Genomic DNA, 27,403 nt, shown 5'->3' on the forward strand with positions numbered 1-27,403 from the left:
ATAAAATCAAAGGAAAATGTTGAGGTCTAACACTTTCCAGAAACCATATTTTTTCTTTGTATTTTGTTATAATAAAACATTTCAAGAATGTTTTGTCAAATTTACAAATCTATCGAAACAGGACACTTGAGTCTTCCAGAGTTTTGTTCCGATAGACCTGGAAATTTGACAAAATATTCTTGAAATGTTTTAATATAAGGAAATGCAAAGAAAAAATAAATGATTTTTCAAAAGTGTTAGACCCTAAGAGTGAATTTTATTCGCAATTCTGCGGGTCTGAGAGGATCCAATCAGATAAAAACCAAGGCCTTCCAGGTTTTCTACATGTTTCAATCGTGAAATCGGTCGAATACCAATAATTCCAGCAAATTGAATGAATATTTCGTGCAGTAATCTGTTCAACACACGCTCAACGACCAGCAAAATATAATCGCACGCTGAGTTGGTACTCAGTTATTGCTCGATGATGACACAAATGAACTGGCGATGAATCAAATTCATCTTTGACAGCTATCGGTGATTTGCTTTCGCAAGAATGGAAAGAAACACAATGGAATTGAATTTTTTATCGTGACGTCACGAATGAACAAAAATTCATCCTTGACAGTTCAGCGATACTGTTTACAAACAAGCTTAAACAAAAATCGAAGAACACATTTCAAACAATCATCTTTACACTTTGCAACTAGTCACATTTATTTAATAATTCTCAAAAACAAACCGTATCAAATCGTGAGCAAATGTTTTAATACTTTATTTAGGCGATATGGACCGTAAATGCTCTCATCCAATTTGTCAACAGACAAACAAAAAAATCTCTGTTTACAAACAGTACTGCTGAACTGTCAAAATGTGTTCATCCAATTGAGGTTAGCAGTGACGGTGAAAAACCTAATTAGGTTTTGCACGAACATGACATAACCTCACAAAAATGAACAGAATGAACTTTTTATGACACTCGACGTGTACTTGTTTACAGTTTAAAAGTTCATCAGAAGTTCATCGTTCGAATGTAAAAATTGCAAGTCGCCTCACACTCAACAGATTCATACATATATCGCTCCTTGATGCTGGAAACACATACAGGGCAATCTTGTTATTCATTTTCACATGCACTTTTTCGTCATTTTTTCAATTTTTAACTTCGGGTCGCAAAACAAAACAAGTACACGGCAACTGTCAATAATGAACTTGATTCATCGGCAGTTCATTTGTGTCGTCATCGTGCAAAACCTAATGATACAAGAATAACATGGAACAGAATGGAATGATACGGAATGAACATGTAAACAAACCACTGATAGCTGTCAAACGATGTTTATCCAGCCTATTTTGTGCGGTTATGCCATTTTCGTGTAAAACCTAATAGGCTCAAAATCTAAAGCATCGGTTTTATCATCATCAGTATCGATTCTTGGTTCGGTAATGTTAGCTCAAACGATGGTACTGTTAAATTTATACTCACGATGGTGGCTCGGTTTTTGGTTAGGAACGAGCGCGTTCGGAACCGATGCTTTACCGAAAACTGATAGTTGGTCATTCTCGATTTTGCACATGGTGAATTTTTTTTTCTGCAAAAGAACTATAATGTTTGATGTTCTTTAGTTGCGGTCTTTCACCGGGTACGACTTAATATATCTAAAATAAGTTATTGAAACTGACTATAGTGTATTTATTGATTTATTTTTTGTCTAAATTCTTCTTGCACTCAGTTGATATCTCGACTTTAAATCACTTTCGTCGAAATTTTATATTTTACTGCATCGCTTCAAATGATTTACATTCGCAAGCCAGTTTTAGTATGTGACAAAGATTCTATGACGATTTATTCTGAAATCATTAAAAGCAATAATTATAAATTGTCGGCTCATCAGTGCTTTAAGCAGCTCAAATTGAACTATCTGGTCCACCTCGAAGCTCATTTTAAACCACTAGGCAGACGCAAAGTTTATACTATTTATATAACCCTTTAAAGAACAGCCTCGGGCAGGTAAACTTTGCGTCTTCTTAGCGGTTTGAATTGAGCTGCTAGGTGGACCAGGCAATTGAATTTGAGCTGCTTTAAGCACTGATGAGTCGAAGACGAAGCGTGAGAAAAATTGAAATAAAATAGGTGCTGTTTTGTAAAAACCATAAAAACCCCAAAATAATAATTAATCATAAAATAAAACCCTATAATTACTTTTAGCAAGAGTTTCAATAAAATGCTTCCCGAGTTCACTTGTAAAGCCAATCAGGCACAGGATGCTTTAAGTCGTTGATGAGTTCCCACTCATTACGCGTTACGAATTTTAATGTGGGAGCCGGAAGTTTTAGAGCAGCATAGAAGAATACGGGGAATGATGATTCAATTTATAATTAGATGCCTACCTGACTAACCGATGCTGAGTATTCGTGGAATTTATATGAACGCTGTTTTATATCCTTCCGATCAACGAAACCGGGCATCGTTTGTCAGAAGACCAAAGAGATGAGATGAGATACAAATTAAACAAAACGTGGAATAGAATATTGACTGTATATTATTTTAATAAAGACGAATTCGTTGGGATAAAGTTCTCCGTATTTGCAAATGTATGCTAGGACAAGAGTTAACATACTCTGACGGGAAGCGCCCTTTTAAAAATTATTATAATAATAATGAAGCTCGTATCTGTTGCCTATTAAAATGATGTTAATTATTATTGTTCTCTTAGCGGCGTCCGATTTCAACGATGCACGTTTTATGGGCCATCTAACGTTTCAACATGGGTTCGCATCGAATCCAAACAAGTTCCGCTTTATTCTTCAGAGCATGTTCTGCTTGTCGGACGGCAGTTTCTATTCATCGCAGGAATCCCCGTGGGGAGTTTTGTCAAGCCAGAATGTGGACGGCTGTCTCAACAACGACAGCGGGAGGAACATAGGTAACCCGGTGAAACCCGTCATTTGCAGGACGAGATGTACACACACAATGTCATACCTTATGCGATCAAAGATGCTGATTTTCTGTTGAATGTGTCAGCCTTTCAGAAAAGCCTCTTAACATAATTATGTCGGTAACGGCATTTGTTTTCGAACGGAGCAGGCGATGATATTGTAACCGTTTGACTTGCTAAAGTTAACCCTAGCTCGAATCGATTTGTATTGTTTTCTCTCTCCAACGTTCACCTGACTCGCAAATGGTTTTCTCATTTTTCACTCGAAGGCCACTCGGTAGGTTCCCAAGGGAAATTACAACTGCCGTGGAAATTTCTACGAAATCAATAAAAATTCCATCATTTTGCGCACTTTTTCTGCGTGTGCGAATAATCTAATAATGATTTATGTATGGGCGACTCGGGAACGAGATTACGCCGTCAAAATTAGGAATACCCGGATTGACCAAATACTTTTTAATCAGCGATTTTTTGTTGCTATCTGCACATCAAATAAAAATATTACCTGTAAATTGATGAACTTTCACTCAATTTTGAGTTGTTTTGAATCATTTCACTCATTCTATTGTTGTCAAAATATGCGGTCAACCTAATTTATTATCAGTATACTTTTGAATGGGCCTGAAGGAAACTACTTCCCAGCATAAATCAAATAAACATAGATTTCCCAGTGTAATAGCATAAATCAAATAAATTATTTGATTTATGTTCCCAGTCAACTTGTCTGGAACTAATTCGGAACCCATTTTGGAAATCATACTGAATTCCGAATCAAATTCCAGACGAGTTAACTGCATGGCGTTTTGATTACCGTGCTTACTAGTGCAAAAGATAGACTTTTCACTAGAAAAAAAAGTATAACAGAAAAAGGCAGCGGACATCTCGAACCGATTCGAAACCGTTCTGTCAGTATTGTATAGTAACAATTCGGTAGAAACGGATCGTCAATCTGGGAACAATCTCTGTCGAAAAAAGGTATTGCATTGTTGTCAAACTTCTGCCGGATTTCTGCCATAATGCCGGCAAAATATTTCCGGCAGACACAGACAGTCGTATGCGGGGAAAATTTTCTCTACACAATCTAAAACAACACCAGACAACTGGCTTTCATTGTTATTCTTTTCGAGTTACGTATCGGTTACAGTTCTTTCAGATTGTTGGATGTATTTTTAGTGTCAAGAAAATTCAGCACTACGATAATTGTTACTTGTCAATGAATTTCTAAGGAAGATGATCGATAAAAAAAGGTTGATTTTGATAACTCTCTCTAGACAATTTACGGCAAATAAAAATGTCTTGACAATCGTAAACTTATGTTGTTTTCGCTTGAGAAAACTTAAACTGACTAAGGGGGGTTTCATCAAACAAATACTTTTCACGAAACTGTGTTGGATTCGCTCTTAGCATCGGGGGTTTTATCAAACCTGATCTAAAAACCAGGATTAAAACTGACTCGATGTTCAGTTCAACAACGTTGAAACTAGGTTCGAAATTAGCTTCAAACAAATGGTTTGACAGCAGTTAGGGTGGAAACTGGGTTACGTTTGGCATCAAGCGAAAACGACATTACCTTTTTCTTTTAGTCGTCACACAAAATTCTTATCGTACAAAACAGCCGCATACTACGATTCGGTTTTATTTTCCAGACTGCGATCTGATCTGAGTTCTGATCACAGCCAATCAGTCATTTTCACTGACTCAAAATAGACGAAAATGACGAGAAATAAATGTCACTCTCAGCTTCGCTTGAAAACTATGAAAACGAAATCTATGTCCAGTCAATGACATAAGCGGAACAGTGGTTTCAGAAGTGTGTTTTTTCTTTCATTTGCCCTTTCAGTCATTAGCGGTTTTTAGTGAAAATCCCATAGTATGCAGTGTCGATATTCAACCGAAGCTTTGAGAATCGAAAATAACGGGAAAAGTTTTCACAATGACTTTTACCTGTTGGTGCTCGAATCTGTCGTAGGTTTGGCTTCCAAATAGGTAATAGGGGTGTAATTACTTCGAATTGTCATATTTAAGTCACAGATTTTCAATACATCAATGAAGGAATGAGAATTGAAATTCTGCTGATGCTCTTTGCAGACGTTAGTTTGGATTCGTCTTGTTATAGAGGAAAGAGTGACGTTGGCAATTATACAATTATATAATTGTTTCAATGAGAAACGAAAATGCTTCGTCTCTCTTCGTTTGTTCTAGTGTCGGTCATATACGAATGAGATAGTAAATAATGCAAATGAGGCTGTTGGATTAGTTTCTTTCATTGAGAATGTGTAACAATTTTAAGCTCAGGTTCTGATTTAGTGAAAAGCAGTATCGATTCTTCAAAATGTTGTCACCTCACTCGGATTTACCCTATAAATAAAAGTTTCCTTTTCTAGAGTACAATCCTTATTTATCATTTTTCCAAGTATCGTCCATTACTAGTATTACTTTTTCTCGCCTCTCAGACAATTTTCGAATTCCATCCTGAATAAATGTCTCGTCTTTTGAGGTGATCCATGTTTGGAACCAATTTTCGATTTCTGTCAAAGAAGTAAACGGATGGCCTGCCAGATCATGCTGCATCCGTCAGAAAAATCAGTAATCAGGAGAATGCGGTGGCTGCGGCAAAATGTCCAATATGAGTGTTTCCAAATATTGTTTCACTACTTTTGTGACATAAGACAGAGCGTTGCCTTTCAGGAGAAAAACTTTATCATGTCTTCGTTTGTATTCCGACCGTTCTTCTTGTAATGCACGGCTCAAACGCATCAATTGCAGCCTATTATTGCCTTCCAACCATGAATATTCGGCTTTGGTGTTGATGTTGAGGTCGATGGCAACAATTGACCGGGCAAAGCGCAGTATTTTTTTCTTCTTGGGGTTATCATAGAATATCCATTTTTCATCTCCAGTAACAATTCGATGTAAAAAAAACCCTATCTTTATTACCTTTAAATCAGCTGCTCACAAGTGAAAAGTCGCCTTTCAATGTCTCTCGGTTTCAGTTCATAAGGCACTCAACCGTCTTGCGTCTTGCTTGAATCATTCCCATGGATTTTAATCGTACAGAAACTGCTTGTTGAGTCACTTCCAATAATTCTGCAAGTTCCCCTTGCGTTTGATTCGGATCTTCATCGAGTAATGCTTCCAACTGTTTGTCTTCGAATTTTCTTGGTTGTCCAGAGCGAGGCCTGTCTTCAAGACTGAAATTTTATTTCTTGAAACGTCGAAACCATGGTTTATCTGATGGAGCGTTATCACCACAAAAATGCAAAAGCATTTGATGCGCTTCAGCTGCACTTTTCTTCTAATTAAAACAGAAAACTAAAACTTCCCGCAAATGCTGCTTAGTTAACACAAAATTGCTTATAATTAACATAGTGAAAAACGAGGTTTTTTTTTAAATCGAAGCAATATGAACTGAATATGATTGACAAATGTCTAACCTCTTGAAGCTGTTACTGTTAACATTCATAACAGCTAGAGCCATCTTTTGAAAACGGACTGATCTAATTTGTCCTCTCACGAAAAAAAAATCATTCAGTTTTAAGGTTTCTACCGTTTAATTTTACGTGCAAGCTTGAGATGCTGTTTATTTTTGTTACAATGAATCGCGTTCAATCTCATTTCAATTTTTTTCTGTAAAACCCCGTCATTGGACGAATTATGTTAGTAGAAAGGTAATCTTGAATTTATTTTTAGCATAGCTTTTAACCAATTTTGGGTAGATAAGTTCAACAAGATGGTGGATAATTTGTTCTTATTTCACAGTAAATTTCGATGAATTCTAGTTTTTTTTTCTTCTACCTTCCTGATTATTATCCGAACAGCATTTTTATACATTCATGTATCCACTTGACCGTATATCGTAACGTTTGTTATATTTAGTGAAAGTGTAGTGATGTGACAGTTGAATAGTATAATTCAGCTGTTTTTCAAAGAAGGGCGAATCTAACATTGACAGCAAATGGAGAAAAGCATCGATGAATGTTTCGAATTTGGTGTCAAATCGAAGAGGAAAAGACATATTTTTATACGAAAAACTAAGAGAACTGTTTACCTGTCGACTAGAAAAAGGTTGTTTGCACCACAGGAGTTTCCGAGGAAAATGTCAATCTACGGAAATGATACTACAACAATCTGACATCGCTGCTGCGAACCCAAACCCGATACGACCATCCAATAAAAAAGATACAATTATTTGGAATCCTTTGCAAAATAGAAGCCAGATCTACATACAATAGCTCCAAAGGAGAAGCTCTATTTCTTTTCTTAGGAATCAATTCAAACGCCCCGTAAATTACGCCTGCCTGAACATGCGTCGAATAACATCAAAGATAGTAGTATTCCAACACACCGTACGTAACCGATTGACCACAAATATGCCCCATAAAAGGCTGTCGTTACAACAGACTTGCAAATTTCACACGAAATCACACCCCGTATCCATTAGGTTTCTCCTGCTTCATTCGAGGAAATGTCAGCATTCCTCCAGTCACATACGATCCGATTCGTAGAGCAACAAGATGAAAGGTATAAACAAGGAAATTTACCACATGAACATGTGCGTACCAAATATTCATACTTTTCTTTCGACACCAGCCAACCCGAATGCCCCGGACGGATGTAGCTTTTTCCGGGAATCGGATCGAAAGGAGATTGTTAAATAGGGATACATTTGGATGAAAATTTGCCGGAAACTGTTTCATCTGACTACACATATATCCGGCACGTTTTAGTGATACAGCATGTGATTGCCAGACGATGCCGTTCAATTTTATAAGTGCTTATTCAGTTTGAAGCGATTCTCTTCCGAACTTACTTTCCATGGAGCAAAAAAAAACTTCCTAGCTTATCAGTCTGTCGTGCAACCGTCAAGTACTTGTCATTGTAACGGAACTATATCGTATCGTATGCATTTCAACGAGGGCACCGGGTGGATCGTTCATCCGCAATAATCCGGGAGGGTGGCTATAAAAAGCACAGTCAACGATTGTTTTCACCCACTCGTAGTATATCCTGTATTTTCTGCTGTAGTCCTTGAACCAACATAAACAACACCTTCAGCATCGTGCACCTGTTTCGACGTTAGCCTTTTCAACCGGCCGTGAACGGAAAACGCACTACAAAGCTCCATAGCGAGCCGAGCGAAGCCTAAACAAAGGCGCTTTCGAGACACACAGAAGCATGTGTCTTTTTTTTATTTTGTTGAAAGCCGTATGCGTGTGCTACCAAGGGTAGAACGTATCACTGTACCATAAATGATTGTTTCCTGCATAGATCGGTCAGTCGTTATCTTCGTAGTGCAGACATTTGTTTTTTTCGAAAAAAAACAGTAGGCGTTGTAGGCGAAATAGGCAGTCACCAGATCAAGAGAGCGAGATTCAGAAATTTAGATAGTTTTTTTTTTCGAATTTTTTGAGTCGATTTTGACAAACGAAATTTTCTTGAGCGGGGAAGGTAGACGTTAAGGATTCGAATTGTAAATGATCATTTCGGCAAAATTAATATCAGCAAAGTGACAGCCAACGGAAACAGATCAAAACAGCGCGAACTTCTGGGAAAGGCAAATTGATGTCACCGATTTTCCATTCATAATGAACTGCAATAAAAAGTCTTTTCGGAAAAACAAACTCTAGAAGCAGAGACCGAGCGCAAACAGTTTGGTAAACAAACAAACAAACTCGACGTATGTTAGTAGGTCATGAGTGTAATTGTAAATAAACGCCACGAAAGTAAAACCGACGACACGACCTGCCATTCGCTTATTAAAACTGTATCGTAAATTTAACTACCCCTCAGTAACTCGTAATGTCAAAATGAAAGCTTAGGAAATATATTTGATACAGGCAACCCAGGTTGATAAACTGTTGTTTTCAGAATAACTGTTACAATATCCTAGGTTACGATTGTTGCTCCATTTGAAAATGTAAACAGGACAAAACGACTCAATATGTTGTATGTATTTCACCACAGTTCTAAATCAGGGCGCAAAGGAAGAAAACGAAATGGCAAGTATAAATGTATTATACCCAGATTTAATTAAAATCGATAGCTCTTATAATAACTAATGATTTTTTTAAGAGGCTTTAAAATTGTCTGCAATCGCGTTTGCGATTTGCCCCCGGATGCTGCCGAGAAAACCGCTCACACTAATCCAAATGTTTAGGAATGAAGTGGTTGGAACAAGGCCCTTAAAATATAAAAGGTAGCGAAATGAAATGCAAAACAAGTTAATGCATTTTTATCAAACAAATGCGGTTCGATTAAACAACAAAGAAAATAATTTAGATCACGAAGCATGAAATCGATACTATCGAATATAATTAATGTAATTGTTTGTTAAAAAAAACTCATGCGAGAAAAATGAGACAAAATATAAAAACGACCAATACGACTTCGATAAACATCACTAAAAGAAATTCTAGGTGAAGATTTATAATAGATTCTTAGTGAAGTGATATAGTACGGTCTTTAGTTGTTAGTTGTTTATTTTAGCCTTTGGTCATTCGCCGAGACATTATAGGCATCTGTATCTTCCTACGAATGTTTTTTTTTTAAGTAAAGATAGTCCAAATAGACTAAAGTAAAGATAGACTTCAAATATCCATATTTCGTATCTGCTCTTTTTAATATTAAATATTCGTGAGTCGTAGCATGTAATCGAGATTGACAGAAATATCCGGGGAACTCATGAATAATTTATTTAGTATGCATTCCTGTTTGGCTTTTTGCGTCTTTAAGTTCTTCTTCCCATCTTCTTGTAATAGATTAGCAGTGGTCTAAAAATAGTTAAGCTAATCTATCCGCATTTTCAAAGTTGGTATATGTACAATCTGGAATTTACAGGAAAAAGCGTAATACCCTACCGAAAAAAAGAGAAAATGAATTAAGTATTCAATATACATATCAATATTTATCTCCGATACAGATCTGGTTGAGTAACTGGCCGTTCTCCAGGACTATTCTATCACCATTTTCTTTATTTCTTACCAGGAATCAATTGAATGGCAATTTTCAAATTCAGAAGAACTTTTCCAATTTGTTTGTTTATTCATATTGCTAGGGTACCTTGGTAACTATTTTGTAGCAACCAGAACAGTGTTGTTTGAAAGTTTTATTTTCATATTTCACAAGGGGTCGCTATATTTGGTGTAACTGGCGGTAAATCACTCAGGGACAATTTTTATTTCGTTTTTGTTCGGAGTGTTTGGTCGTGTCGTCGGTAAAACGGTTTTTCTTCCATGCATCTCATCGGGATAGCTTTTTTCATCGGTAATAATAAAGTTTGGGATCTTGTCAAAATATTTTCGGATATGCGGAAGCTCTGGCTTTTGCAGTGAGTTAATAATTTTTTGCGCATTTCCTGCAAAATTCACCTGCAACAGCATAAATTGAGAAGTTCGCTTTTCAATGACCCCGTGAATACGCAGAAAATATGATTCTGCAGATTCGACGAACGTCAAATGTTCGGCAAATGCAACGAAGTGAAATTTATGAATTACTAAGCCAATTAAAAAAGAATTCGTTTCTTTAAATGTCAGCATTCGAACGTGCAAATAAAACCATTACATCAGTTATGTTTCGGGGACGTACAATTGTAAAATACGCAGTTCAGACTGTTGTCGAATATGTTGGTTGATAATTCGTTGAAGTTCTTCGACACATCCTATACTGACTTTCCAACAGTGAAAGCAGGAACTGGAAAGTGCTTTCTTCAAATAATCAACAATAATTTGTAGTTATTATACTTACTGGATAGATCGTAGATTCTCACGTATGCACAGCAAAAAATTATGAAATTTACAGGTGACGCAAATCTACATACGACACAATTCATAGAACGTAATCCATGAAACGACTGAATTTTACAAGAATGATATAAATATACGCCAAACGTGTAAATTTACATGTTTTACCACTTGAAAGTATGTCATAATAACTTAAATATAAGTTATATTTACTGTAGAATTGTGTTATTTTTGACGCTCATATCTGTCGGTCTCAGAAGACGTAAATTTACACGTTTTTTACTAGGTGCACTCTTAGAAAAAATGAAATTCACGCTTGACGTAAATTCAAGCATGCCGTAATTTCTTCGGCGATGACACAATATTACATTTCCTAACATGTAAAAATAAACTTTGCGTCGGTATCGAAGTAAGCTTAAGCTACATCAACTGTGAAGTTACTGATATGACTCATGTTTACATAGTTTGAATTGTGAATGTAAGTGAATCGCGACGCTCCATTTATGTGCATCTAAAAAGATGTAATTTTTTCTTAGTGTGTGTACACTCTTAGAAAAAACGAAATTTACGCTTGACGTAAATTCAAATGAGCCGTAATTTCTTCGGTGATGACACAATATTACATCTACTAACATGTAAATATAAATTTTGCGTCTGTATCGATGTAAGCTTCAGTTAAATTGACTGTGAAGTTAATGATATGACTTATCTTTACATGCTTTGTACTATGAATGTAAGAGAATCGCGACGCTCCTTTTATGTGCATCTCTGAAGATGTAACATTTTCTAAGTGTGTGTATCTTTTGCCAAAATTCCATTTTTTCTAATGACCACCGGAAATTTTCCAAGAGATATTTCGTCAGAAAATAACTGCGTAGGACGAAGCGGAAAAGTAAAACGTAAATGATAATTATCCAACCGAATTTCGGCTGAAACTAACACATATATTTCGAAATTGCGGCAAATGCATTTGCTGATTTCGGAATCATTGTTAATAATCCAAATCTCGGCAAAATCAGTAAATCTACTAAACAAATCTCGGCAAATAGAATATTGATTACTAAGCAATAAGCAAAACAATGTGTTGCCGATTTGTCTCGGCTTTCTATCTTCGATTCGACTTGCAGTTGCAAAATTATAGGGTATTGAGTGAGTGGTTGAAATTTCAAACTGTCATTTTAAACGAAGGTTTTTAAAATAATTTCATGAAAACTGAAAACATTGAAGAATACTCACGCAAAAAAAAAACAGGTGGATTAGGCACGTTTTTGGAATAGAATTTCATTTAAAAAAAATCATTCTAATGTAATGTTCACACCAAACAGAAAATAAATAAACTTTTTGTTTCGTTCATTACAAATTATATTACAACTTTTGACTTAGAAAAAATAGAACAAAATTTTGAAAACTGTTTGAATGTGTAAACAGCAAAAATTGAAGAAATTTTCACACCATGTAAATCAATAATACTATGAAATAGACATCAGTTGAATAGAAAATTTGATTTGAAATCATGATCGATGTAGAATTAATTTGGAATGCATAGATTTTTCAATGAACAAGACTGTATATTTAAAAAACGTTTTACCTTCTAAGTATATTGAAAAATGATGCGCTGTGAAGTAACTTTCCATTCAATTGCCTGCTCCAAATATGTGCATGAAAATTTATCTGAACACACAAAATATTTTTATCTGTGTAGGTGTCGTACTCAGTTTAAAAGTTTCAAAAACGGATCTTTCACAAATATTTCATATAATAGGTGATTTTTTGCTGGTATCTTCTTGGCAACACTGTTTTTGACAGATCGCGCGTGAATCGTGTCTTGTGTCATTGTCAAACTTGTTCAGTTTGGTCTATGATTTAGTCATGAATCGTCGTTTTCTGTATAATTTAATCATGAATGGATGCTGGCAAAGTTGGAGAACGATACACTTTTTTATCGAAAAATTGTGTTCAACGACGAAGCTAATTTCTGGTTGAATGGATACGTTGACAAGCAAAATTTCTCGACAGTATAATGGCGTCATTATATCAGCATAATGTGATAGATAAAAGATATTTATCATGCCTGACTAAAAAACCACAGAGTTTAAAGTGATGCATCTTGATTTCAGTTCAAAACACCCCAAGGAGAAATAAATAATTGATGGGTTTGCTATTTAACTAAATCATAACGAATGGTCGTGTTCACTGGTCCCTCCGAGCTAGGAAACGTTTTGTCCTGGTTGGGTTTGTGCCTCGCAGGTTTTTAACCTTCCCTCCCAATCATCTAGATTCGTATCACTCGTATCATTGCACTCTCTTTACGCACCAGCTCACTTTAGATCCACACCAATTCGAACTGGTCCCGTATAGATTGAAGACTGTTATGGCCACATAACGAGACGAACTGTTTGTCGTTATCGAGGGGCTATTGCCAGGTCAATCGATTCCGAAAGTTGATTCCGCAATTGATTATGATTTCCAACTGAATACTGGGTAACTAAATCCAACGTGGGGTAACAACAATCAATGTCGTAACAGGGCAACTAGAAAAAATGTGTTGAAAAGATGTATGGCTGATCCACCCCTTGGTTGATGATACCATTTATTGGACTATTCGAAAAGGTTATTTTCCATGTTACCCGTGACGACAAAATCAGGTTTATTGACAGCAAAATACAGAAGAAACCAACATTTTCATTTGTGAGCTGCAGAAGGTAATTGTTTATTTGTCCAAAACTTGGCAAAAAAGTTTGGGAAACTTCTCCGTTATCTTCATATCGGCTAGCTGCTTTAGACTGCTGCTCTCGAATTTATTTGTCGTGTTATTGGTGGAACGAAAAGTTACTACTCTTTAATGGAGACTGGTATTCAAAACTTCAATCTATTATGTTACAGATTCATTTATTCTAGATTTTGAGTTAAAAACTTTTACATCGCAATACAGATGTGACACAAAATCTTACAAAAGTAAACAAATCAAGTTTTCCTTTCCTACGGAGAAAGGCTCTACAATCAAACAATTTCGTCTTAAAATTTTGATACTGTAAATATCTCAATCTTGGTAATTCAAAAAAACTATGAAGAATCGTAAGTTTCGCCCTTTGCGTTTTATTCCACCAAACAGGGCGATACGGCAATTGCTAGGAGAAAAGGGTGAAACTGTTTTTATTTCCTAGTTTTGGATGATTTCTGAGCTTTTCGCTACTTGAAATAACAAATGAGACGATAACATTACCCGCATATTTGTTTTAATGGCGAAACCAACCAAAAGCTTATGACTTTAACTTGAAAGTTTTGCGAAGGGTAAGGCATCAAATATAAAATCAATCCGGCAAATCGGGAAAGAAAAAAGTAAACAAAGAGAAGCTGTTATTTTCAGTTAAGCCCTTTTGTCATGTGACTATCGAGTTGTCCGATGACGGACCGATTGCAGCGCTACGATCGGGCAGATACTGGCTCAATCGGTCCGAAGATCAGACCGATGCGGATCGTCTAAATTTACTGGGCTGTTGAGCCATTTCGAAAATAAGGCATCGTGCCGCCGCACAGTGACGCCACGATTACAGAAATCTTCAAAAATATAGTTTTTATTCATATTTGTCAAGACATAAAGAATTGTAGCTTGAAATTCGAGAATTTTTAAACTTCCATATAAAACGAAATGGCGTTCGGTGAAATGACATTCAGCAAAATGATACTTTCGGTAACGTGGCATTCGGTGAAATGGATTTCGGCTAAACGGCTTCCGGCGAAATGACCCTGATCCGTAGGTAGATTTCACTTATTCATTTTATGTCATCAATACAAACAATACCAATAGTTCACGGATTCCAATAAATTTCATAACACTCTTTATATTCTATATTCCACATATCTTTATGCTAGGTTTTGTCAACTATTTGTAAGTTAACCAAATTTTACTTCCTCACTTTCACAAGAATTCTGGTGAAACGCATATATTATTAAATTTGACTCTGTTTTCAAAAGACTCAAGCGATGACTTCGAAATTTTATATCGATTTACAGATACCATTTAACGCTATTATACCAAGCTATTTGACGTAGAGTATTTTAGTCGTTCTTATTTTAGTTTAAAGTTTTTCATTACTTTTTGATTTTTGAATACATACTATATATCTGTAGAATACATTAATTTCGGGTAGAATAACCATAATTTCACTTTTAATGTGTAGAAGAAACATAATGTTCCCTTTAAAAAACAAATGAAATTAGTTTTAAAAACAGGTTAATTAGGTTTTGCACGATGACGACGCAAACGAACCGACAATGAATCAAATTCATCTTTGACAGCAATCGGTGGTTTGTTCTCACTGGGATGACAAGGAACACAATTAGATATTTTTGTCGTGACGCCACAAATGAACAAAAAATCATCCTTGACAGTTCGGCGGTACTGTTAAAGCTTACACAAAATTGAGGAACATATCTCAAACAATCATCTTTACACTTCACAACTAGCCACTTTTATTTAATGAATCTTTGAAACGAACCGTATCGAATCGTTAACAAATGTTTTTCAATTCTATTTAGGCGATATGGACCGTAAACGATCTCATCCGTTTGTCAACAGGCAAACAAAAAAAGTCTGTTTACAAACAGTACCGCTGAACTGTCAAAATGTGTTGATCCGATTGAGGTTAGTAGTGATGGTAAAAAACCTTATGGAACGTTACAAGAATAACATGGAACAAAAAGGAATGATACGGAATGAACATGTAAACAAACCACTGGTAGCTGTCAAACGATGTTCATATACACGCCTAAAAATAGTTACTCAAAAATGAGTAAGATCTCACTCATCTACAGAAAAAGTGGAACAACTCTAATTTAGAGTAACTCCGAAGTTACACAAATTTGAGTTCTTCCACTGGAAACGATATTTGGGTAAAATCTACTCATTTACTGAATAATACTTTATTTGTACATGTACCAAAAATAGAGTAACTATCACTCAAATTTTGAGTGAAATTTTATTTCACATATACCATATTTGCAAAAAAATTGCTCCTATTACTATTACTCAATCGCAAATTAACATACATGTCAGTTATGCTCAGGCACCAATCATACACTTATTCCTCATAAATGACATTTGAGCATATTCGGTTTCATTCTAAAGCACAACACGGAGTTTATCATTCCGGTTTTTGCAGACACAACACCGTTTGTGTTGAGCGACTCACCCTCGAAATACGCGATCTCACTAACAAAATATACACCCTGTTGCTACAAATGGTTATTACAACTTTTAGACTGATCGTGCGAATAATAACAAAAAAACGAGTTATTGCGTTAAACTCAAATTTAGAGTAGGAGTTACTCAATATCATTGATGATAACTACTCAATTTTTGACGTTTCCATGTATCATTTGAAAATGAGTAACTAGTACTCAAACTTTGAGTAACTTTTTCTAAGCGTGTATTAGCTTATTTTGAGGGAACTCAGAAATCTCGGTTGATTTTTCAAATGACCTTGCTCGTAAAGTGACAGTTTCTCTTTGTTCAATTTCTCTTCCGATTATTACGAAGTAATTATAATTTTTCATGGATTTACTAATTCTGTTTGAAAATCGAAGGTTTCGGGTACCATTTTATACAAAGAGTTGAGTGATAAACGTGAAAACTGCTAGGTAACTAATAGACTGTCACTTTCTCTTACGGTCTTTTGAAAAAATCAACCGAGAAATGTCAAAACTATTTGAACATGATGTGATCTTAGCGGTGGGAACTTTTCTATATTTTAGAGCAAATTCGGCAGCTGAAAGCGTTATATGGGAGATTAATAATACAAATGAAATTGGAACAAACATATCCCCAACAAACCATTCTAATTTTATTTATTCGAACAGTTTTACTGTCAAATATAAAACTGGCATACGCTGCCGTTCTAATCTCGATTAACATTAGAAAAGATCCCAAGTGCAAATGACAGTTTCTCTTGGTTTACATCCTCTTTCAATTATTACGGTAAATTCCAGTAATTTCCAACAAATTCTACAGTTTCTATCGAAAGTTGATAGTTTTCGCTATTGTCCTATGTGAAGTGTTAGATGGGAGGATTGCTGATTGAGCCGTAATATTCGACAGAGATGATAAACAAAGAGAAACTCTCATTTGCACTTTGGACCTTTTCTCGTGTTTGTCTTCTATTTTTTTTTCATATATTTGAAACACGAGTAAAACACTGCTGGGGTTGCCAGTTTTTTTGTTATGATTTTCAGATTTAAATTTTTAAACTGACATAAATTATGCATGAAACGCCAAAATTCAGAACGAGTATATCAATTTACATCCCATTCCTAAAGCCAACTCATTAAGCACAGATGACAGATCTGTCAAGTTGATAGATACTTCCAATAAACGATGGGATGAATACGGGTTTGAACAAATAAAACGATGATTCACAGAAAAGCAAATATCTGTCATTATGCATTTTCGCTTATTATTGAGTTTGATACAGGAAAATATGGACAGTCAGAATAATTAAAATTAATAATTAGAAAGAATTCATTCTATTAACCGTTCATCATTCGAGGCAAAATATTTTCGCCACACAATTATTGGATTAGTAGAGATCAAAGCAAAAAACACACTCGTTTCAACTGATTCGAGTGACAAACAAGACCGGACAACGACTGATACTGTAAGTAACAGACTAATGAAATAGAATGGAGTAAAAATAAGAAAACAAACCAAAAGCCGACGAGCTTTTGATGTTACATATCATCTGGCAATGACGAACAGCATCATTCATTCCGATGAGTTTCTTTTTCTCCGTCGCTTTCTACCCTGCGGTAGTGATCCTGTCACAATAATAGTTAGTTTGTAATACCTCTTTTCTCTAGTTATTACGTTTTACCTCTTTCGTTTGTATTGAAACAGTGGTTTAACAAAAAAAAGTGATTTGCAATCAACAAGTCTCAATAAAGTTTCGGTTACGTTGTCAATGTCTACTAAATTAGTCTTCTGAAGAACGTAGCAGGTGATGTTTCAAAGCTTCAAGAACGATGCGTCTGACGTTGAAAATGCCAAGTCGAGTGATTTCCCAACTAACATCAAATGTCTTTTTTTACTTATTAATAGATCTCATTGAACAATCTGTTTCAATGTTACTTTAAAACTTAATCTGTAGAACAAGCAAAGAATCTACCAAATCTCTTTATTAGTGCTGCAATGTTCAAGATCAGATACAAGATTAAAGTAGAAGAAAAACCCGAAGCTATCATATTACTTGCTATTATCTTTTCAACCCGATCGTCCTTAACTAGAAGTTAGTGGGATTCGAAATTTTCATTGCTTGCTTATACCCAACCAGGGCTGGTTCTTCTCCGCACGGTGATGAATTAATTATCCATTTGAAACGCTTTTGCACTCAAACTCTTCTCAATAGTAAGCAACATTGAATAATATTTTGATAGCCAGAGGCTTCTTTGTCTAAGTTAGCGAGTTGAATGACTTCGCGAGCTGATTTTGCTGTTCAACCTAAATTCTACAGAAGATAGATTGTGAAACTTGAATCGAACCGTCACTGGAACAATGAACACCCCCCTCTATGAATGTATCAACAAGCGAACAAACTTGACACCTGATTCCAAATTCTACTTAGGCGAATTTCGGTATCCACAGCAGTCACAGCTGCAAAAAAAAGTATATTGGTTTCGCATCACCATCCCATCATCGCTTTAATCACATTCAATTTAATTTGCACAATATTTCACCGCCCTCTTTTTCCCGACAGATAACTCAATGCAAAGTGTTATAAATCTATTATACAGACATTATAAGAATAAAAAACATCAGCACATTCGCCTTCAACGCTGCAAACCCACACCCCACCATCCAACTTTAGAATCTCTACCCACCTGCAGAGGGAGTCACTACCGCTGAAGCTCTAGATGAGGATTTCACTTTCCTTTTCCACACGATGCTGCCGCAGCTACCACTACCACCGGCAGCGCTTGTCTCGCGCAGAAATCAAGGCCAGCCTTGATGCAGATTCGCCACAATTCAACCTAGTGGAAATCAGCCAACAAAACCATTAACAAGTATGTTCAATGCAAGGGAAGAACATCTGCACTTGTTGCACCACAATGGAGAACCTCTTTCACACAAAGCACGTGGTTTACCCTTAAGTAACCACACAACGCATTCAATGACGGACGGGCAACAGGTAACTTGGCACCAGGCAGTCTGGCTCGGCTCGGCTGTCCTGGAAATAAGCACCTATCGTAGCGGGAGGGTGACACGAACCGAACGCGCAGTGGCACCGCGTTGTGCCTTGAGCAGAGAAGTAGAACTTTTCACAACCGTTCAGCAACGCAGCCCGACTGCTACTGACTGATAAGCCGGAGCTGCTGCTTGTTTTGGGTTTTATCAACAACTAACCGAATGTATGTCATGGTATAGTAATTGTGGCCTTGACGAGCCTTGTGCTTTGGATGAGCAAAACTCGCGCGAACCGAAAGACGCTCAGGAGCTTTGCTGGATGCAAGTTTTGTATTATGTGGTCGATGAATGTTTGCTATAAAAATGGTAGCCAAGCTTTAACTTTTTGATTTTAAGGCTGTGAACCATTTGGCGGTTAATTTTACCTTTTGGTTGAAATCTGACACTCGAGTGGTTATTTTTGACAGGTCGATGATTATTTTTCGACACTAAAAAAAAATCTTGCAAAGAAAATTCTAATATCAATTATTTAGCTCAAATTATTTCCAGTGCAAAATAAACCCAAATAACTTTCCATCCGTCAAACTTTTTCAATGGGCCGCAGTTTTAGTAAAATTTAACTAATCGACACAAAAGAACCGCTCAAGTGTCAGATTTCTACCAAAAGTTAAAACTAACCGCGAAATGTTTCCCAGCCTAACTGATTCGCTTGTTATTAGTGAAACAAGAACTCGAATTGATTACGGAAGTGTAGAGGTGCAACAGAAACTAAGATTTTCCAGAACATTTTTGCAACAGTACACTCTTAGAAAAAAAAACATTCAACGGTGGTCCTTCATTGGTCCAACACGTTGGATCATTGGTCCAATGAAAGTCCAATCAATCGTTCAACGGGAGGCCAACACGGGACCTTCGTTTGCCGATTTTGCAACAGACCGTTGAACCGAATGCCATTTTTTTCGTTCAACAAACCCGGCAGACAGAGGTCCATTGCTGAGCCATTTTTAACATGAGGAGTTGGAGTCCCGTTGGACTAGTTTTACTGAAGAACTTCTGAAGTTTTTCCACTATTTGTTTAAACTTACACTACATACCTGCACAATACTTCTACTTTTCGGAGAAAAACAACAAATTTTTTTTCTACGTAAAGGTAACACTTAATTTTTACACTATTTTTGTAAGAGAAAAAACAACAACAAACCGTTCCAGCAAATCGAACGAATATTTCGTGCAATATGTCGTTCAACAAGCGCTCAAAGACCAACAAAATAGAACGGCCTGCTGAGAGGGCAGTTTCGAGTGGATCTGGATCATGTTACCGAATACTGTTCCGCCGAAATTCATTTTGACGTATGCACGGTCTTTTCTCCAAGACATACATACGAAAGAATCTTAACATGAAATAGATATTTCTCATTCCTGTTTTATCTATCATTTTAACTACTTCTAACATTGTGATCGTTTCTTGGAAGTGATTTGCAACTTACCACATTACAGATCCGGTTTTTTGTGTACCATAGCTACTGTCAAATCTTCTTTGGGCAGTGTTATTTTTGAGTAGCCGCCAAGCTAATATTAAACTTTCAACAAATGAAAATTTGAAAAACAAATCCTTGAACGATTAAAATGTTCGATTATTGGATTTTACACAAAACTGTTTTCCAATATCATTTGATCTCAATCTCTACCAAACTTAAAAATTCGTAGTATAATTCTCGAGGTTTCACATTTGTGATTGTAAAAAGCTGTTAAAGTCCAAAAGCAATCATACGTATTCTCAGATCAAATTCAGCAGCTGAAAATTTTAGATGGGAGATGGATAATGGAACTGAAACTAGAACAAACGAATTCCCAGCAAACCACTTTAATTTTGTTTATTCGAACAGTTCTGCTATCAAATTTGAAATTAGTATACTTAAGGCGTTTCCGTCCGAAGCAAAACCCTACAATAGATCTGCCCATATGAAATAAAACAGCGTTGCAAACACCTTACGTGGCTGTTCTATTTTGTCTATACTTGAAATACTTGTAAAACACTGCTGAGGCCCGTATTTTTTATTAGATAATCCTGATTTAAATTCTAAAACTGACATAAATTATACATCTAGAATCAGAACCCTTCTGAACAGAGTATATTCACTCAGAGCATATTCTGAACACACAAAATACTTTTAAAAAATATTTCTTCGCATACTTTATCACATTAGACAGAAACGAAAATAGGTTTCAACGAACTTAGGCTAGTTTTGAAGCTATTTTTGAGCCATTCACGAAGTTCAACCGACAAAACGGCGTTTGTTTTTACTGCTCAATTTTCTCAAAGATGGCTGAAACGATTTTAGCAACTTTATACTCGTTGGAATGCTACTATTAGGTTATTGATCAAGTTCGAAGATCAAATGGCTGTGCCTTCTGATTCCCGAAAAATGATGATGTAAGTGACGTTACCGACACAATGCGTTGTTTTTCTATCGCTCAATTTTCTCACAGATGGCTGGCGTGTGTTTAACAAACAAACAAACTTCAAAACTCATCACCGCTCAATTTTCTTCCGTGGCTCAATTTGAAGATCATATGGTTGACACAAGTTTCGGAGATATAACCGTACAAGTAACATAATCCTCAAATTTTTTTCTGGCCTCATAATGATTTCAGATCACGAACACTGAAGCATGCTTTTGTGATCTACTCGAATCAATCTGAATAAATTGGTGTCAAAAATGAGCCCAAATTAGTGTCAGAAATTATCTTAATAAATAGGCAAAAAGTATTTTAATGAAACTGTATCGATGAAAGAGAATTTTGAGAGAAGGTTTTTTGTTAACATAATGGCAAATCAAGATCGTGATTGAAACAACCAGATTGCAGATTAAGACTGCTGTGCATTCGTTTGAAAAAATCTATTTTCCGGGTTGATGGTCGATATTATAAATCTTGGGACCAAATCGAATCGAGCAAAATCACACCAGTTTTGAAAAATGAAATGTATACGCAATGTTTAAGAAATACATTTGATTAAATTCTGGGAACATGCCATCTGAGACGGTTTGTTCTGATTCCGGATAGGACGTATATTTGTTTTCAAAATACATTACGTTCCATTGAATATGACGATAGAGCTACTCTTCATGTTGTTTTTGAATGTTTATTTTATCATATATTTTACTGAATATTTTACTGCATTTCCAAATGGATAAACTCAGCCATATTGATGTTCGAAAACGAAACAATAAAATACGATTGGTTTGCCCGTGAATAGGTTTGTTTGTGAAATATATTTTGTGTTGAACCAATCCGCATAAACGAATATCATGAACTAACTTGATTGAAATAACTAGACTAGATATGTCAAATGTTCAATAAAATGGTTTGGATTATACAAGGAATAGTTTTTATTTAAGATGATCACAAAGTACATTTACATGCGGAAACTCACACCTAATTTCCAAACATCAAAAGTATTTATTGTTGTTTCAACATGCCCTGTGCCACTGTGCCAAACAGCGATCGACCATTTCACTTTGCAATTACAATAAACCGATATTATCTGTAATAGATTATTAGTCACTTCTGCATACCAAGTGAGTGTTGGTACACTGGTAGAACTCAACACAGTAAGTTAGAGACGAGATTAGAGATATAAATGTTATGTGAAATCTCGGTAAACATCTTTGAGACAACCGAAATTTGGTAAATCGTCGAGGTAGTAAATTTTTCGGTGTGTACACACTCGCCGTAGAGCACCATATCTTTAATACCGGGCTTTCGGAATATGAAAAATTCTGACATTCCCCCAGTGATGATCAGCGATGTCAGATCTACGGAAATTTCCGTAGATCTACTAATTCGAAGATTTTCTACAGATCCGTAGACAAAATCTCCGGAAACTAGAGTTTTCCTACGGATATATACGAAAATTTGAATTTATCAACGGAGTACTACGGGAGCTAGTTTTACCTGACCAGAAAAAAATGTTTCTACCGCGAGAGCTTCCGAGAAAAATTTTCAATCTACGGAAATGACTATCTGGCATCGCTGCTGATGATGTTACACACGCTGTGAACGGTCCGCTTGGTCTTGGAAAGTGAAACGGCGACGTAAAGTGGAATTTATTAGAGGTGCGCATAACAGCTCATTTTGGTGAACAGCTCCGAACCGATCAGCTCACCAAAGGGAATCGATTCGATGTATCAGCTCATCAGCTCTTTTAGTTTGAACTTAAGGTTCATTTTGTGCGCCGTTTTTCTTATGCACCGGTTTTCTTTCATATGCATGATCGAAATTGAATCATTGATTTGCAATGATGCAATGAATGCAATGCGAATTAATTTATCTTTAATTGATGTCGACTAAATTGAATCTCTTAAAGAGCCGAAGATCCGATCAGCTCGTTGCGTGTTCCTTTCGTCATAATACAGTGAATTCGGTAGCAAATTAGTGAGCTGGTGAGCTGCGGTTCTTTTGAAAAGAGCTGTGAGCTGTCAGCTCACTTCAATGATTCGATTCACTGGAACAGCTCAGGAGCGAATTGCCCATCTCTAGAATTTATTTTACGCGAAGGCGTATATTTTATTCACCGACAGTTTTGTTAGAAAAATTGCATTTTATCGATTAGTTCCACCGTTTTGGAGTGTATATTCTAGCGCAAATAGATCAGAGTGTTGTGGCTTTTGACTTACAGAAAACTGCGGCAACCAGGTAAGCTGTTTTTTCTTACCAAAGCCATTTTCAGGTTTTTCCTTCCAACTAACCTAACTTTTTTTTTCATCTGGTGGATGTTATTCTTTTCGTTTTCACTAAAAACTGATGCAACAGAATGGGCAAATCGAAGAAAAAATACGACAGCAGCAGCAGTTCCAGCTCATCCGATGTTTCGGATTCGAGCGACAGCTCCAGCTCGGATGATGTTGAAGTCAAGCGGAGAAACAAGAAGAAGAAGAGTAGCGGCAGTCGGAAACATAAGAAGACAGTGGTCAAGGCACACGCCAGTTCCGGCACGGAATTGGATTCCGCGAGCGAGCAATCCAGTGATGACGATGTGAAAGCGGCAGCAGCAGCAGCCGCTAAGAAGAAGCACAAAAAACATAAGAAACAAAAGAAGGCTAAAAAGCACAAGAAGCATAAGTCTCGCGGTGGTTCCGACGACGAAAAACGGGCCGAATTGCATGATGATGAAGATGACGATGTGGAAGAAATTGTCGAAGAGGTAGTGCCGGATCGCAGACATCGGACAAAGTCGATTGAATATCGGAAAGATAGGGAATATGGATCGTCACGAGTGGCAGGAAGTGACCGTAGGGGAGCTTCTCCCATAGATCGCGATCGAAGCCGAGGTAGGGACCGTTCCGCTACAAATCAGAACCAAAAGAATCATCCCACCTCTAAGTGGGACAGCCCGGCTGACGGTGGCGAGTATCGTCGTAAACGGTCCCATTCACCACGAGAGCAAAGTGGAGGCAATTTTAGACATGGTCAAAGAGGAGGAGCCTATGACGATTACCGTAAAGCTCCTAGATCGCCACCGCCTCGCGAATCTCCGGTTCGAGATTATCACAGGGCACGGTCCCAACATCACAGTCGTGGTGGCGGAGCAGGTCGGGGCGGTGGTCGATACGAGGAACGTCATTCCGTGTCACCACCGCTACTTCAGCAACATCATGAACGCCGGTGGGGTGGTGATCGTTTCGAAGATGACCGGCATGGCGGCGGTCGGGGCGACGATTTTAGAAAACCTTCGCCACGACGAAGATTTGACAATGAAGAGCGACGGTTCGATGGCAATCGGAGAGGATCTCATCAGCACCAGGCACCGCACATGCAGCCCCGAGAGCGGTACGAAGATTTTTCCGGGTAGGTTCATCGAACGGCGAGATGGTTTGGAACGGGTGAATTTATGATTTGTTTGTTTTTTTTTTTATTCGATTTCAGTCGCGATCGTAATCAACGTGATCGTCCTCAGCGTAACAACCGTGTTGATAATTATGAGGATCGAGGAGGTCCCCAACGGCGTCGAAATTCATCTCCGATGGGAGCACCACCGCCGCCCCGAGGCGGACGCGATCGTAGTCCCATGCAGCAAGAATATCGCAATGATTTTGGCGGCGGACGCGGTGGCAGAGATGGAGGATATCGTGATCGTTATGACGGAGGTCCCTCTCCGCAATCCCACGATCGAGGAGGACGTTTCGGTCGGCGAGGTTCTTACGGGGGCCGTGGTGGACGAGGTGGTATGGGTGATCGCGGTGGACGCCGTGGAGGATACTTCGGTGGCAGTGGTTCCGATCGAAGTTTTGGATCTGACCGAGATATGGATCACCGAAGACCTCCAGGCGGTGGCGGTGGCGGTGGTGGCGGCTGGGGACGAAAATCACCTCCGGTTTCACCGCGAGGATCATCATCCCGGTCAAGATCGCGTGATCGAGGAGACACCGACCGTAATGGGGCACGAGGTCACCGGGGACGTATCAGTTCTCCGCCACCCTCGGTAAAGATCGAACGTCGGGGAGCATCCCGCAGTCGTAGTCGTAGCCCGATCGGTGGTGCGGCACCACTGCCGCAAAGACAACGCAAATTTCCCCGCAAAGAGGAAAAAGATGACGGAGCCGAGTACGATTGGGGCAAACGAAAGCAACCGGAACGGGAATCGGGTGAGTAAAGTGGACATTGTCCCGAACGTTTGAGATTGTAAATTTTTTAGTAATTATATAAACACAAAAAAAAACCCTATGGAGTAGTTCGAACTATTGATGTGGAACATATGCAATCAAAATTTCTTTAAAACACCAACTATTATTGGTTTATCATTGCCCCTCACTTATGCTGAAGCTACGCTTCTTTGCTAGGCGCCTAAATGTATGCAATTTGGATTATATTCATAGTCTCGCTTTTTGTCATTTAAGCATAAATTATTGGAGTTCTCTTCTGACCTAAGTTTTTTCATTATTTCGGTTTAAAAATTTATGCGTTTAACGGAATTAAATACCAAAGTAATATGAAAGTCGCTTCTACCTATAATCCTTCCACGCTAGGTTTCCAGCGGGGTAGCAGCGAAGAGTCCGGCTCGGAGAAGAGACCCCCCGAGGAAAAGGAGAAACCCAATTTTGCCCTGTCCGGCAAGCTGACCGAGGAAGCGAACAAAGTCAACGGAATCGTAATCAAATACGCCGAACCGCCGGAATCACGCAAACCGAAGCGCCGCTGGCGGCTGTATCCGTTCAAGGGGGAACAGGCCCTGCCTACGTTGTACATTCACCGGCAGAGTGCTTACCTGATCGGACGCGACCGGAAGGTTACCGATTTGCCGATCGATCATCCGTCCTGCTCGAAACAGCACGCAGTACTGCAGTATCGGTTGGTGCCGTACGACCGGGAGGACGGCACAACCGGTAAACGTGTTCGGCCGTATATTATCGATCTGGAATCCGCCAACGGGACGTTCGTAAATAACAAAAAGATTGAGACGAAGAAATATGTCGAACTGCTGGAGAAGGACGTACTCAAATTTGGCTTCAGCTCCCGGGAGTACGTGCTGTTGCACGAGAACAGCAAAGAGGACGAGGAGGATGACGATGTGGTGGACGATAAGGGTCCTACTACCACCAGCAACGGTGGTGGTGGTGGTGGTGGTGGCGGTGGCGTCGTCGGAAGCGTTAGTGGCAATGCTCGCAATAAGCGAGAGCAGAGCGAGTAAATGAAGAAAGGTAAGTTTGAAACAGGTTCCAACTTGAAGGGGGGCACGGTAGGCCGTCAGAGAAGCCATATTAATACTGGGTTCATTTTGTTCGACAGGTTTCTTATAATTTACTACAAAATAATCAACATGCCGCCATTATATATGTGTATTGTAGCAGCGCTGAGAACGAAAGGCAGTCAGCTGCCGAGAGATTAATTGTTTATCATCGGAGCCGAGATGACACAACGCGCTGGCACACCGGCAATCGTCGGAAAATTCTCCCATCATCTGTTAAGCCGAGTTAATTGATCAATTGCAAGCGAGAGAAAGCTACAGCAAGAAGCAAAATATTGTGTGTATTTGCATATTTAGACAAACAAAAGGATATAATAAAGTATCGTATGCTTATCCCCATCCGCCTGCTTGGCTGTATGTTGCAAAACTGGAAACCACATGGTGCGACGTGGAGCGTCATTTTATTTAGGGTGATCGCTGGAAGAGAGCCGGACGGGATGGTACCTTAGAAGACTGGAATCTATACTGCCAGCTAGATTTTTGTTTATTTTCAAACCTCAAACCAGAGACTGATACCTTATTCCGTAGTTTGCATTAAATGCATCGTCGTTGTTTTGTTTTTTCCATATTCCATTGCGAAAAGGAAACCGTCAGCTGTTGCCTACAACTGTAAATACCTACCAAGGAAAAAGCTTTGATGGCAGTGGAAAACGTCGCCGTAGCTTGAGCTGACGAATGTTCGAAGAAAAAAACTTGAAATATCCGTCCAGTTTTAGAAGGTTAATCGATCAACCGTTTTAGTAGCTGTAATAAATATTTTGCGTGCGAATTAATATGTAATTAGAAGGACCTCAGGGAAGTCTACTCGGTGCCTTATAGTTAA

General features: G+C 37.9%; 2 protein-coding genes across 2 annotated transcripts in view; one reads left to right on the forward strand and one right to left on the reverse strand.

The window, feature by feature from the left end:
* The window catches only part of LOC131425991 (ras-related protein Rab-27A), a 39,408-nt gene extending 20,386 nt beyond the window's left edge, over nucleotides 1-19,022 (reverse strand). Inside the window, exon 1 of the mRNA XM_058588358.1 lies at nucleotides 18,530-19,022. The gene's annotated coding sequence lies outside the window, so the exon portion shown is untranslated. The remainder of the gene's footprint in view (nucleotides 1-18,529) is intronic.
* A 4,333-nt stretch (nucleotides 19,023-23,355) lies between these two features.
* On the forward strand, nucleotides 23,356-26,919 carry LOC131425992 (keratin, type I cytoskeletal 9). The gene is made up of 5 exons (XM_058588359.1): nucleotides 23,356-23,531; nucleotides 23,649-24,683; nucleotides 24,762-25,480; nucleotides 25,862-26,533; nucleotides 26,622-26,919. The coding sequence occupies exons 2-4, from the start codon at nucleotides 23,650-23,652 to the stop codon at nucleotides 26,521-26,523; spliced, it is 2,415 nt and encodes an 804-aa protein (XP_058444342.1). The 5' UTR covers nucleotides 23,356-23,531; nucleotide 23,649; the 3' UTR covers nucleotides 26,524-26,533; nucleotides 26,622-26,919.
* The last annotated feature ends 484 nt before the right edge of the window (nucleotides 26,920-27,403 follow it).

The sequence above is a fragment of the Malaya genurostris genome, chromosome 1 (assembly GCF_030247185.1).
Source record: "Malaya genurostris strain Urasoe2022 chromosome 1, Malgen_1.1, whole genome shotgun sequence".
Taxonomy (NCBI): Eukaryota; Metazoa; Arthropoda; class Insecta; order Diptera; family Culicidae; genus Malaya; species Malaya genurostris.

Bases quoted from the DNA above. Each gene is read 5' to 3' on its own strand.
- LOC131425992 (XM_058588359.1), top strand. From the start codon at position 23,650: ATGGGCAAATCGAAGAAAAAATACGACAGCAGCAGCAGTTCCAGCTCA. The intron at 24,684-24,761 runs GTAGGTTCATCG...ATTCGATTTCAG, and splicing joins CGGTACGAAGATTTTTCCGG to TCGCGATCGTAATCAACGTG. The intron at 25,481-25,861 runs GTGAGTAAAGTG...CTTCCACGCTAG, and splicing joins GCAACCGGAACGGGAATCGG to GTTTCCAGCGGGGTAGCAGC.